This window comes from Lepisma saccharinum, chromosome 9, assembly GCF_977018435.1.
Source record: "Lepisma saccharinum chromosome 9, izLepSacc3.1, whole genome shotgun sequence".
Taxonomy (NCBI): domain Eukaryota; kingdom Metazoa; phylum Arthropoda; class Insecta; order Zygentoma; family Lepismatidae; genus Lepisma; species Lepisma saccharinum.
Genome location: NC_139237.1, coordinates 91,852,077 through 91,866,537, shown reverse-complemented (window position 1 = coordinate 91,866,537; position 14,461 = coordinate 91,852,077). Strand labels below are relative to the sequence as shown.

General features: G+C 38.9%; 1 protein-coding gene across 11 annotated transcripts in view; it reads right to left on the bottom strand.

The window, feature by feature from the left end:
* ct (homeobox protein, cut) overlaps positions 1-14,220 on the bottom strand; it is a 135,633-nt gene extending 121,413 nt beyond the window's left edge. For 7 of the 11 annotated variants that reach the window (XM_083128593.1, XM_083128595.1, XM_083128597.1 and 4 more), the window contains exon 1: positions 12,550-14,220. In XM_083128593.1, the coding sequence (XP_082984719.1) occupies positions 12,550-12,630 (81 nt within the window). In that variant the 5' untranslated portion in view covers positions 12,631-14,220. The remainder of the gene's footprint in view (positions 1-12,549) is intronic. The other 4 variants (XM_083128602.1, XM_083128603.1, XM_083128604.1 and 1 more) reach the window with 2 other exon arrangements.
* Positions 14,221-14,461: the final 241 nt, after the last annotated feature.

Below are 14,461 nucleotides of genomic sequence, written 5' to 3'. Positions count from 1 at the left end.
AACAAATACAAGACGTACAGGATCTTGGCTAAACGGCGTATGTGGGACGTAAAATCTCGAGTATTTTAACGGGAACGAACGTAATCGAACATTTGCGTAAGAATTAACAAATCTTTGTAACGGTACAGTGGGAAACGGGAAGCGTTCCGTAAGCGACCTTTACTGTAAGGGCTGAAATATGAAGTAGGCAAGGTTGCGTCTGCAGACAAAATTACGAACAGCTAGTGTTGCCACCTAAGACTATATGCCACTTACATGTCACTTTATCGCATTGCTATTTCTACACCTATATGGCGCCAATAACAAGTTTGCGAATTATGATCCCGATTTTAAAATTCAGGGGAAGAAATTATCTTTTCTTGAACCATTAATGAATGTCTAGATTTTCAAGCATGGGGAGTAAATTGACTGTTAAATGTATTAAAAATATCTCACTGAGGCTTCACAATACAGAAAGCCCGATGCAAATCTCTTACGGTTTTCATGTTAAGGGCGATCAAAGTTAGGGTTCCGAGACTTTTGAAACACACTGTGTCTTCATACTTTATGCAAATTTTTCGGTATTAATGTAACAAAATGAAAGTACTAAGTCGCGGGTTCGACGTCCAGTGGAGACATATTGCTCAGGGCTTCGGATCCCACATGATTAGCCTGTCTGAGCATAAATAGTATTTAAAACAAGCTTTGACCGCTGGCCAGCGTGGCGGAGTGGTTAGCACCCCGCGCTACGAGGTCTTGGGTTCGAATGCCAGCTTCCTTCATCAATTTCATCATATCACTCATCGTCATCTTCGCGATTAGCCAAGAAGTGGCAGAAATGCGAATTAAAATCAATCAAAAGAGCTTCAGGACAATCCGCGCCAAACCATTTGGTAAAAACACACAAAATACCACCCCAAGTCCGCTGGAAATTACAAGTCTGCCTATCTTATGCTGTAGAACAGCTGCGAAAACTACAAAAATGAGGTTACTATGTACGAAATCGAAGATTACGATCCCTCTTACACCTTTGCTTGTTGTTATAGTGGCTCACGCCGCGTATCCTTTGCAGTTTCTAGCCATCGGTACTGCTAAATTTGATCCTACTTCTCCGTGTCTTACGCTTTGCCCACTACTAAGGTCTTTAACATTAATAGAAACATCGAAGTGCGAAAACAAACAGAAGAATTGGAAACAAAGTGACCCGAAAGGAGGTGACGAAACGTTCCTTTACAAAAATTATAACAATGTGCCAGGCAATTTGCATGCAACGGGAAAATGTCACAGAACAGAGACAGGCGACACCTGGACAATTGATAAGCGAACCGAGAGTAATAACGGGAAAGCAACGATTTGGCTGTCAAGCTGATTTCCTTTCGCTATTAACTATGTTACTCTTTTCTTGGTCGTTCACCGCATCGAACAGGTCGTTAAGGCATCGAACGCAGGATCATTTGAAAGGGGGTATAAGATTTTGTGTTTGTAAAAACATTTGAAAATAAAGTTCGTTCCCTTTCTCTCTTTTTTTTTATAGAGAACGCGTTTGAGTAAAGTTAGTCTTTGATTTTTTGTTGCTAAAAAGTCATTCGAGAGTTTTCTTTATTCGGAACGCCTTAACAAAAAATGCTTGTACTGCATCTCTAACAGTAAGCTATTTTATTGAAAAACACACGTTCCTCCATGACACAAACAATAGCTTTCTTGGGGCTATTTTGTTGAAAACACGAATGCAAAATTTCAATCTAAGATACTTTATTATCGAAACACTTTTGCAAACGAAAACTTTCTTGGAGCTATTGTGTTGAAAACGTACTTACAAAACCGTTCATTCTATGACTTTTTAAATTGACAACGCATTTAACAAAAGTTTTCACAGTGTTTTTTATTGGGAAAGTTTGTACAGAAAGCTTTCTTCAATTTTATTCGGAACAATCTTAGAAAAAGCTTCCCTTGTAGGTTTTTCCATGGAAAATACGTTTATAAAAACTCTTCCTTCAGATCATGAAAGCAAACTTTATGATATCGTAAAAGCAGTTATGAAAATAATTATTGAGCAGAAACAACATGTTTGCTCGTACATTATTTTTATTCAAGTTGTTGACTAACTATTACTGTTTGGAAACAACATTAACACAGCTTTTTTAACATTGAGAATGATGCTTGGAAAACACCCGCTTCAAATTTTACAATAATTTGCTTTGTTCGTACAGTCAACGAATTTAGACGTTCATTTATACAGTGAAATTTTGATTTACTTATTTTAACGTTTTGTAAAATTAATTAGAAAAGTTTTCACTTGCGCTAAGAATTAAAGACTGAGTGCAGGAGGCAATAGAAAATTCTACTCAAAAACAATCGAATAATGTCGAACTGCATCTTGAACAACAATGTGTAAAGAAATGAATTGGTGTTACTAAGTTCAGCGAGTATATTAAGGGTTCACTAGAAGAATATTTGATTACAAAATAATTGTAATTGATTAGGATTGCACTAAAGTAATTTTCTTGAATAGTTCTTGGTAGGCAACTTTCCAAAACGAAAAAACAAAATCCAATCGTCATTGTACATTAAGAATTTATTTGTCCCTAATCTAAATGTAAAATATTAACGAATATAAATGCTCGCTTCATTAAGACAATACTGTGACACTTCTTCGAATTAAGTGTAAGTAATTCTGCCACTGAAGTAATTTTGTTCGAGAGACGGGGAGAAATCAGTAACGTTAATTTAACAATATGTAAAAAACGAAACAAAAAAAAAAACGCCTTCAACCCGTTCAGAACTTTTTTTCTCTTTCGGGGACAAGACAAGGTGAATTACCAGTACTCATTCCTCGAGGTTCTGTACGCGCAGCAGGAGACAGGTGGGGAGTTCCTTGCATAACAGTAAATGCCAGATAGCGACAGCTAATTTTGCATATAAATGTAGCACAATGCTACAAGAGACGGTGGGAACGCAGTGATAAGTGCACGAATGGTTGAGCCTTTTGATAATTCTGTCAACAATTCTTTGAAGAGAAAACTGCAGATCGGTTTTCGTTCGCAGATAAGTTCGGGTCATGGTGTAACCTGCAGGTAAATGGAGACAGGGAGCTAACTTAGAGTTAATCACCACGAATTGATAGAAACTTGTAGTCTCAAGAAATTGTGCAAGGGGAATAAACAGAAGGTTATGTAACAACGCATCTAAAGTCCTAAGAATAACATGGATCGGAGTGCAGCAAAATAAAATAATCCAAAGATAACTGAGTGGAAATCTATAACCACTGGATATAATGGAACGTCAAAAATAAAAGGGGAAGACGACACTCGAAGATCTGACAACACTGAAAAAAAAAAAAAAAACTGGCGGAAATGTACCCGATATAGAAGAGACTGGCTGAAACTCACTGAGCATACCGGGGAGGGCCGTTGCGCTGACAGAAGAAGAAAACACGATCGCGTCTTTTTATTTTAATATTATTATTTCTGTATTAGACTCAAGTGCGAACTTTATGAATCATTTACTTTCCTTTAGTTTGGGTCGTAATCAGACTACTTTCTTTGATATAGACGGCTTGATTTATTGTTATTGGTAAATTTGAACTGCTTTTGTTTGAGAAAACGTTTGAAAATAACTAATGTTAACAATGAAATGAAAATAACAGAATCGCTACAAAAAAGCAACAGAAACTAACGAAATAATAACTTTCGAAATAATGATTCAGTGCACAAGTCAACACGGACGTCGTTAAGAGGGTGGAGGGCACTGGCTCCTTCAAAATTACGCGCCAACCTCGTGGTTTCTGTGCTTATGTATGTATTTAAATTACTGCTATATATTAATAAAGTTTAATACCGTACACAAAATATATGATATTATGTAATAATATTAATAACATAGGAAGTTGTGATACCATAACAATGTATCAAGAACGGACAGAGTAAAAAGCCTCAACTGATGCATTTTTAAAGTTCGCAAAATGCATTTCGGTGAGCAGATTCTTGCTGATAGTGGCAGTGGTACGTATACGCGCCCTGCAGAAAATAACGAACTAAAAAGACAGAAGCCTATCCTGTGGGGAACCCATCCCCACTACATCTGGAGCAACTCCGAGGACATCTCCTAAGAATTCGGGAATCGATCGGGAGTCTGCCCGTGGACCAATTTGATTCCTGCTCCTCCGCGTCTTGGGACAAGACGATTTCCATCTGTACACCTCCCCCCCCCCACCCTTCCAATCCAGACCCTCCCGCTTCTGCGGGCGAATTTTCATAATCATCTGGAGGTTTGCGTGCCTCGGATCTTCCGTGGGTCCTTGGAAGGAGAGGGGAGAGAGAGAGAGAATAGGTAGCAGTTTGGCCTGCTCCACACGATCTTCACAATACCGCATGCAACAGTCTCGGGGATCCTACACTGCGCAAGATCTTTGCAAGAACAAAAGATGCTCGCATCTCAAAAGATGTCGATCGGTTTGAAAACCCATCATCACGTACAGCAGCAGAAGGATATAAAAAGCAGTTAGGACCAATTAAGCGCTTCATAAAGTACGGTGTTCACCTGCAATTTGCGCGCCTTGTTGCAATGAACTTTGCAATAAGCATCTTATCTGCATGTGAAACACATTTCTCTATCTTTTTTTTGAAAAAATATTTGTTGCAATCTGATTCTCTGAACATAATCTTTCGCCTCCCTTATGTTCTATGCAAACACGAACGGGTTTATGGTAGCTTTCCATTAAACATTCATGTTTGGCACCGAACGATAAATATGCAGTAATGACCCGTAACGAGCAGTGATGATGTGTTGGAAAACGCATAAGGAAGTCTTAACAGAGAGGAGTGAAAATTAATTCATCTTCAATAGCTAAGATACTTTTGAAGGCCATATACACAGTGAACGTGCGTGCACATTTCTACATCCATTTCTAATGCATGGTCTTGACTTCCAACCTAATTATCTAGTCTAAAAAAGCATAACGTTACACCATTTACTTTTCAATCGCATTGAGCAGGATAATATCAACAGAAATCAGTACGAATCCTGATTTCGAACGCAGGTTGATCATTTCATCATTATCAAAGACTTACCAAGTAGTAAACTTTACTTATTTACTCTGAACTTATTGGAAGGCAAGGACTAGATTACAGCTTTGAATTAGATCGGATTGATTTGGTGTTTTAAGTCCACTTTATGCACAGTAAGGCTAATCGGGACTGGACCTACAGTTTAAAGTGGAATCCATACGGCTTTGAAGGACAGTACCAAAGATTTACGCACACTACTACTTATGATGAAGAATTGAATATTTATTGAACAAAAAATCCAGTTGACGAAATGTAATGTTTCTGATTAACATTTGTGAATGTATTGCATATCTATTTGACATTAATTTCCTTGCCTATCTTAGTTAAGCTAGATAATGAATACGTGCTGTTATATCTCTATTCTTATACTGTCTTTTTACTTATTCACGTAATAATGATACAACATTTATTACATATTCCAATTAATTATTTTAATTTTGTCATTATTATTATTTATGGGTTCACTTGGTTCGGACTGGTCCCCGAAATAGATTTCTAGATACGTGCCTGTTCATTACCCATTCCGACCTTTAAAATTGCCAGAAATATTGACATAACTCTACTGAAGGACTTTTAAGTGTTAGGAATCTGTACTCAGTGGCGTGCCCAAGATTTTCAAAAGGGAGGGGTTATGTATACTTTTTTGTGGTAGCTAGCCCTCATTTTATCATATTTTCCTACCTTTGACGGTTTTTTTAGGATTACTGGGCCAAAGGGGAGGGTTTTAAACCCCACCAAGCCTCCTTGGGCACGCCACTGCCTGTACTAGAGTCAGTATGCACAGATCAAGTGACACATATACGTATGTAGACTCGAGCAACACATTAAAGTACATAATGATGCAATACATAACGATTCTGTTAACAACTTCTCTTCAGTGTGGTGCACTAAAAGTACATCAGTTGAGACAACCAGACATTATCATTTCAAAGGAACCAAAATTACACGTTTAACTGTGTCAACTTGCGGTCCAAAAAAATGCATGAACCTTGATAAATTTCGAGTTTTGTCCGATCCTGAAGAGCAAATAAGAAGCCGTGTGACATTTAGCGAAACATATGCAACTTAATCGTACGACTGCAATGAGAAATGGATAGTTTGTGCTAAAACTATCACAACAGCATTTAGTTTACTGCTTATTATATTAAAATTATTATAAAACATCGTTGTGTTCCGTATAATGCAGAAAGTGACGTGATCTCACTACAACGTAATGAAAATCAATATATTGCCAAGGCTTTCTGGTTAAACATAATGAATATGTATAAAACTAATCTGGAAGTGAAATAAGTCTTGGGTCGATATTGCAACAATAAATACTGCCTAAGGTTCTTCCCGTACACAAGAATCTGGGCGTAAGGGGAGACAGACATGTGTCTGTTACAGCAGGACACTCGGACACCATTACGTGTGTCTGAAGATTTATTCAGACACCTCACTCCGTTGAAAGTTACCATCCATGTAACAGACACTCTTAAGCGATTTAATATGCTTTAATAAAGATAAGGTCGCTGAATTAAACAAATGAATAAAACAGGAAGCATGAAGGTGCTGGAACGCAAATGTCAAGTTTTAAAAGACCGTTATGCAATTGCTCGAATGAACACAGCATTGTTGGTTTACTGTATAGCTTCCTTGCCGAGCATTGAATGTAATGCACAAAGCATGTGAGTATTCATATGGTGTTGCTGGTAGTTGTAGGTCTCGGGTTTGATACCCAGACGATCTTGAAAGGAAAAAAGAACCGTCTACCGCTCTACAAAGCCGGACAAAGACTACGGTGGGAGCCGACTTGGTGTCCACGTGTCACCCAAAGAAAAGCCGAAAAGCCTTTCGGAAAAACTCTTTCGAGTATCGGAGCTTATTTTATTCAAAGGTCAGTATGGATGGATGTTGTAACCTCTGCTATTTCTCCCCACTTATCTGGCAATTTTTAAAAGATTCTACTAGTTCTTCTCCCCTTGCTTCTTTCATATCGTCTTCTTGCTATCCCACATAATCCTTGTACTTTTCCCAATAACTAAACACTTGCTGACTCATGTTCACTCTTATAAAAACATTCCTGCATATACCTCAGCACTGTTTCTCCGAATAGTTCATATTACAGTGTCCATTGTCGTATCGCTGCCAAATTTGAAAACAAACATCTTCTGCCCTTCAATGCTATTCTGGTTTACTTCTTGTAATTCTTAGAGAAACCCACTGGCGTACGCAAAGGGGGAGCTGATGGGGCAACAGCCCTTCCCGAAATATTTGGTTTCATTATTTTACTTCGCATTTGTGTCATTCTTGTCGAATCGCGAAGATGAGGGTGAGTGATGATATGATGATCCTGATGGACACTCGCAAAGGGATTCGAACCCGGGCTGAAATAACCACTCCGCCACATAGGTCGGCAGAACACGGAGCTCGATCTCACGCCATTCAAGAACAGCCGGGACTGGAAGATCCCAAGAAGGCAAATTAAATTCTGCCGCAACGATCGAATAACATCCAGTTAATCCCTGTTCCAAGTTCAGTCCCCGCTGTAACTCATTTGTTTTATTCATCTGATACGACACACACACGTACACCGCACGAAATGTGTGACTGCACGCACACCATGCACTCCTCAATCGATACATGACTGCAGACAAGTGATGGATACAGCACTTATACGCCGATGATACAACACTTGTACGCCGATGATACTGCCCTTTCGTAAAATTACGGAGAATCTGATCTTTGTTGGCTACTACTAGCTTCGTCTTGACAACAAATATTTCACTTTTGTTCGTGGCATCGTCTCGGAGAAATATAGGGTCTATACAAAACCCTTAAACCCATTTATTTCCAAAACTTTAGCTAAGGTGCTATTTATCGCTGCCAAAAATTTATTGTACTGTTTTCTCTGTAAGCAGCTTTGACAAGAAAACATTTTCTTGCCTACAAAGTTCCCAAAGAAATATTTTCGTACTGGTTACTTATCCAATTCCATCAATTTAGTATTAAAAACATTTAACGAAATATATTTTCTAATCATGATAATGGGTTGGTTAGCTCATACCAAAACTTTATCTATGTATTGCATTAGAAACAAGGATGATGATTTTATTGCTGTAATAAAAATATTGTAAAGATTTTAGAAGAATGTGAGGGGAATTTGAGAAAATAAGTTAAAAATCTAACTGAAGAAAGTATGAAGAGATTGACCAGAATAGTTAAGTATACAGGAATGCAGGTTTTCATATTTCATAACTAAAAGATGGAAGAAAGTATAGGACAAGAAATGGCAGAAACAATTTAAAACCAAATAAACTTCTATACAAGCGAAGTTACCTGTGATACACCGAAAGGTTTTTCTTTGTTTGACGCCTGGTCAGCAAATAGACTTACATTAGTGAGAGAAAGAAAAGATTTTCAGGGTTAACTACAAATCTATATCGAGTATCGAGTTGGTACCGAGACGAGTGTTGTTCCTGATACAGGAACTCATGTCCGGTACTATAGACATGCCAACATCGTACGGCTTGATTTCACAAAAATCTTTAAACATTCTAAACCTAAAAACATTATTCGGAATTTGCACAAAGAACATAGAGAAGTTGATTGAGTTTTCGTGAGAAAGATATTGTGGCGCTGATGGTAAATGCGTCATTGAATAATTGCAAATGTTTAAGAGATAGGGGTTGATATTAGCAAGAAACTTTTCTAGTTGTCTTAACGGCGAGAAAATTATTTCTACCCAGGGTTTAAAAAAAAAAAGGTCTTGAAAATCCACGCGGATGCTTGATAATTCTATTTACCAATCACCTTGCAAGAGACCAAAATACCCCAACATCGAAGGAGTCTCTTTCTAGCCGAGCAATACTATAATACTCCAGCAAAAAAACAGCATATATTTCGTACATATACAAAGGAATCGTCTTGTAGGTTATGTTTTTCATGTTCGGCAGAAAATGATCATTTTATCTTTGTTACTACTATACCATTCCAATCTAAATAAATACAAGAACAGGACACATTAGGCGTCGTTACACGACATATATTATTAATACTAAAACAAGTATGTCAAAGTATTTACTCCAACTCTTTTCGATCATAGATGAACAAGGATCATGACGGTATAAAAATATAATTGACTTTGTTTGTGTGGAAACATTACTGGAAAAAAATATTCGGAGAATAAGATGCTTATGAATACTACACAAACTCAACAAACAAGGGAGTGAAAAATGAATTCTTGTCCGTTGATTTCAAAATTCAATACAGTGTAATGCTTTACAAAGTGCTGTATATTTACATATACTCCCATACGGTTTTGGAGTCGTAATTGATTGTTTTTGCTTAAAAACATGATGCATTTTCTGACAAACTTTCTACACGATATTCGGAAAATATGTTTTAATACACATATCATCGCTGACAGAGAAAATGTAGAAATTGATTTTTCCGTTCCCTACTTACAGAGAACAACCGCTTGTTGATCAAGGATTTCCCAGCACGATAAGGGCACGGGATCGAAAATAAGACTTATTTCAAGAACCTCATCTCAACGATACCATAGCGGTACGACATTAATTGTTTTTCTTCGATCGAATAACTTTCCCAGTGCCTTATTTATGCATTTAAACATCTCAAATATAATAAGCTCAACTTAGAAATCCTAGCGAATTTTTCGAGATTACACACACAGAGGAAGATATATATATATATGCATATTTTGCATTGAATGACAAATAAAAAAATAAAAAAAATCCAGCATACAAGTGTACGTAGTTTCACAGCTAAAATCAAAAACCTTGCGAAACATACGTTATTCACATTTATACTGACAAAACTTTTAAGCTGAAATTTTATGCAAGCACACAATCTTGCAATTCAAACGAACATTTGTGAAATAGTTTCAGTCTGTTTCGATTATACGTCGCCTTTGTATCTCTTGGATTAATCGCGACGAAGAGGATGATTATTAACTGATGAAATGGATGGTGAGAGAATCACAATGATACATCAGTACTCCACCCACGACTCGAACATGGGATCTCTGGCTTCGTAGTGCGACCGGCATAAGACGTCTAGCAATTACAACTCGAAACTGTACACATATATGCAATTTCACTAATAGCATTTTACAAAAAATTGTCGCATGCATCACAACGAGAAGCTAAACTCATGCATTTGCCATTTCCAAATTACGATAAAAAAAATTGTAGAAGTTGTGAGATTTTACATTTTCAAAGAATGTTTTCTTTTTACATGTGTAAGCTACAATATTTCACGAAGCGTTTATTTCACAATAGGCGTCATTAACGTCAATGGAAAATCATCGCGAAAAAAATGCAATCCATAATTTTTAAAAATAACGCAAAATATACATTCTTACGGAATTCCAACAAAGAATAGCAGGGATCAAAATTTTCCAGAAGAATATATAATTTCCAATTTCCATTAATCCAAAAACAAGACTTAGTAAAAAATACAGTACACAAACACAAACAGGGAAAGAACTGTGAAATGAACGTAATCTCAATCATAAAAATAATACTGTTTGAATATTATAGTTTCAAAATTCTACCAAAAATATCACAAAAGTTCGAATACATATTATAAGTAAATTTTGTATATTCTACAATTGCCGAAACGAACTCTGTGAAATAATAACAGTCTATGATTTTTGGATAGTGAGAATTCAATATCGGTTACATATAGAATATGTGCGTGCTATTATTATTGTGACTAAGCAGTGGATAACAATAAATATTATACAATTCACAGTTTGTCGAAATCAAAGTAAATGTTTGCGTAATTATCTAACTGCGTCCGAGAGAAATCACTAACTTTTTTTTGGGTAAAGAGCTTCTCACTCTACACGAAAATCGACCGAATCTGCCAAAAAATTAGATTCAAATGGACAATCCGGTCCGTAAGATTGCAACGTATTAATATACATTTGATCACGGGAAGTACGTTATTCAGTGCACATGTAATAGGTAAGTTGAATTTCAAAAGCCAAATAAAGCTGTATTGCTTGATTCACGCTTAGATAAATCAATTTTCTTCAGTTACGTGACGGGGGAATATAAAAATGGTATTTTTCACACTGGTAGCGGCAAGATGGTATAAAATCATTTTGATCGAAAACAAAATTACACGCTCACTAGACAATAAATGTGTGGAAGAAACAAACGAAGAATACAGGACGAAAGGTTTCTGAATAAAAACAGAAAATTAAAAAGATACGATTTGAGAAACGACGTCACACTCTATAAGATTTGTTTTCCGCCAATTAGGAATGTCACGATAGAAATAACATTCCCTTATACTCTTGTTCGATTTTGATATTTTTATCAATATACAACGACAGTGTCTATTTAATAGCTAAAGCAGTGTAACACAATGACCAGTTTTTAGGGAATTCATATTATGATAGACAAATCTAGTTTTTCGTGTGATGTAACTGTCTCTAAATATACCTTACGCACATGTAAGCTTTTGTGAGTGGAACGTCTTTGAGAATTGTCAACTGTGCAAGACGAAAATTACAATCGCAAGTTATGACAAAATACTACAGAATCTTAGGCTAAAAACATAGTAATTGCATTGGGAATTGCGTCGTTGTATTAGACAAGAGAACGTGAGATGAGATGAGCAAACGTGAAGAGAAAAGTCGATTGAAACGTGCAAAGAACGTCAGAAGTAGCGAAGGTTACGCGTTAGGCCTACTGGGCGGCCTCTGCGGTCGACTTGACGGGCTGAGCGGATTCCCCCCAGAACACTCGAGCGTTCCCGCGTGGTGTGTGTTATCAGAAAAGCAACCTCGCTACCGCTCTGCACGTACTAGGGGGATGCTTACGAGGCAAACCACCCTCCCTCGCAACACTTCGGGACCGTGCGGCGAGACGCTTTTAGCCGCAAGCATCCCGAACTATCCTTACTAGCATGTCAATACGTTACGAATACGAAAATTACAATGACATAACGCCTGGGACAAGAGTAGAACTTAGTTCCGCGAAAACACAATGCGACAAATAAACGAGGAAGTAAATGAGCAGTAAAAACCTTCTAAGACTAAAACAAACACAAGATACAGACACTTGGCGCTGACACAATACAGAAAGTCAAGAATACTGCCAACAGACCTGTCAAAACAATGTGCAAAGTGACATAGCTAAGGTAATAAACGAAGAGAGGAAACCGCACATTGTAAAACAAACTCTTGACAATATGAAGTTTTCTACAAGTGCTTGAACTTACTGAATCGACGAAAGATATTGATTTGTAATGACTGCAGAAACAAATTGCAAGGGTGCGTTAACCGCAAGATTACTTACACCAGCCCGAGTAAGAACGGGTCAAAGATTCGATTCCCCGAAACCTGACATGTCAAAGGTCAACTAGCAATATTCTCAACATTCCTGCATCAACGCACACAACATGCTAACCCACACCTTCACCAAAACACCCCAAAAAAATTAAAGTTAAAAATAATAAAAAAAATCATATTATTGATTATGTTACTAACTTGCTGCCAAAACTGTGCCAATAAATAAATCCTTTCCTTTTTGAAAAGCCAGTCCATCGACTGCATTGCCTGAATATCCATTCTTAGATCACACGGGGGGGTCCAGGAGGGGTGGGTGGGGGCAGCGCCGATCACTCCACCCTCATTCTGACCGCGGGGCGTGGCCAGGGCTGTTTGCGATGTCAATCACCCGCCTCCGAAGCCACTCCCACTGCTTGACGTCCCCGAGTAAGATTGGACGGTCAAATCGCAAAACGTGTGATGTCGTCTTCACTTTTTTTTCCACAAAAAGAAGCTCCGAACAGGTTATGAGTTCGAACCTTGGGAGATGCTAAATCCAATAAAGATCTCGATTCTTGAACGCACTGTTAGCGAGAGGAAGCACAATACTGAAGGGAAGTTTTTTTTACTGATCACAGCACTTTGTGGGAAATATTACTGGGAGATCTTGTCCATAGTTTTTTTTAGTTTCGAGTGAATCTTTGGTGTGGCAATCTCCCGAAACGTAGCGGCTGTTCGGAAACCAGCACACGCATTCTATTGGCTTTAGTCACTCGAGGGAGTTCATCAAATGGGAGAATGAGTCATTCACGTTTCCAGACTATATCAGCTTTTTTTCTTCTCTTCACTTTTCGTTTCAAGTTGGGAACGAATCCAAGTCACTTACACAAATCCCGCAGCAGTCTCTCTGTGAAAGAGTGTGGAAGCACTCGTGTCTCTTTGTGGAAGATCTAAAGGGGGACGAGAGAGTGGTGTTGCCCGCCGATACAGTGTCAGTCTTCGGGATCCGTTGAGGAGAGCGCCCCCTAAACGCAGACGAATCCTCGTAAATTACGAATTGCTTTCGTGGGGGCGTGGGAGGAATGAAGGGCGATAAAGGGTTGATCGAGACGCAAGGAAAGCGGAGGGGGAGAAGACGAATCGGGAGTTGACGGACACAGGGACGGAGAGTAAGCTGTCTTTTAGTGCGAGACGTCACTTCTCAGCTTCACACAAAACGGCCACAGAAATGTTGTTTCTTTTTAACCACTGACACACACAAGTTTCTCGGACTGGAAGAACAGTGCGTCTCTAGGAAAACGTTCCGTGAACGCACTTGTGTGTCCGACGAAAACAACGAGGGGGAGAATAATGTAACGTTACAACACACTCACACACGCACAATCACTGTAACAGCTCCTTTGTTTTTAACTTTAGCGTTATTAACTCTTTGGTCTGGAAATCTTTAAGATCTCGCACCTTGCATCGCCGTGACTGTCACACACACTTCACAATGTTTCATGCGACAACAAAACTCAGCCGTGACTTCCTATCGGACACACACACAAGCATTGTAGCAGACTTTTGTTGTTTGAAGCTTCGATGTTGCATGCCGGTAATGTATGGATCTTGTCGATGATCCGGTGTCGATCTTCCGATTTGCCATGCCGAAGTCTTGAGATAATCTTTGAGGTCGGGCGTAGCAGGTTGACGTCGGATCCTCACAAGACGTTTGTAGCGAGTGTCAGCGCCGTCTGATGACGTAGAGCGTCGGTAAGGGTTAGCCGGCGATAAAAAGCCTTCTTTTGAGGGAACCTGTTAAAAAAAACCCCGTGGTTCACTCCATACGCCATGCGCGTCTCTGTGCGTGCTCACAGGACAAATCCCTCCCTCGTACTGAGAGGCACAAGCGACCCAACGGTTACCTCCCCGAACAGCGGGTCCGGCGGAGTCTTCTGCACCGCCCCTGCACTCAGCTGCCACCTAGCGGAGCGGCGGGAAAGCTGATTTGCCTTACCGCGCAAAAGAAGCGAGGCAGGAAACTCGTGCGCGCGCGTAGTTTTCTCCCTCGGTCTTCGCTTCTTCACCCTCTCTCCCTCTCTCTCTCTCTCTCGTGTTCGTTCTTTCGCTCCCTTCTCCCCTCTGTCGACGG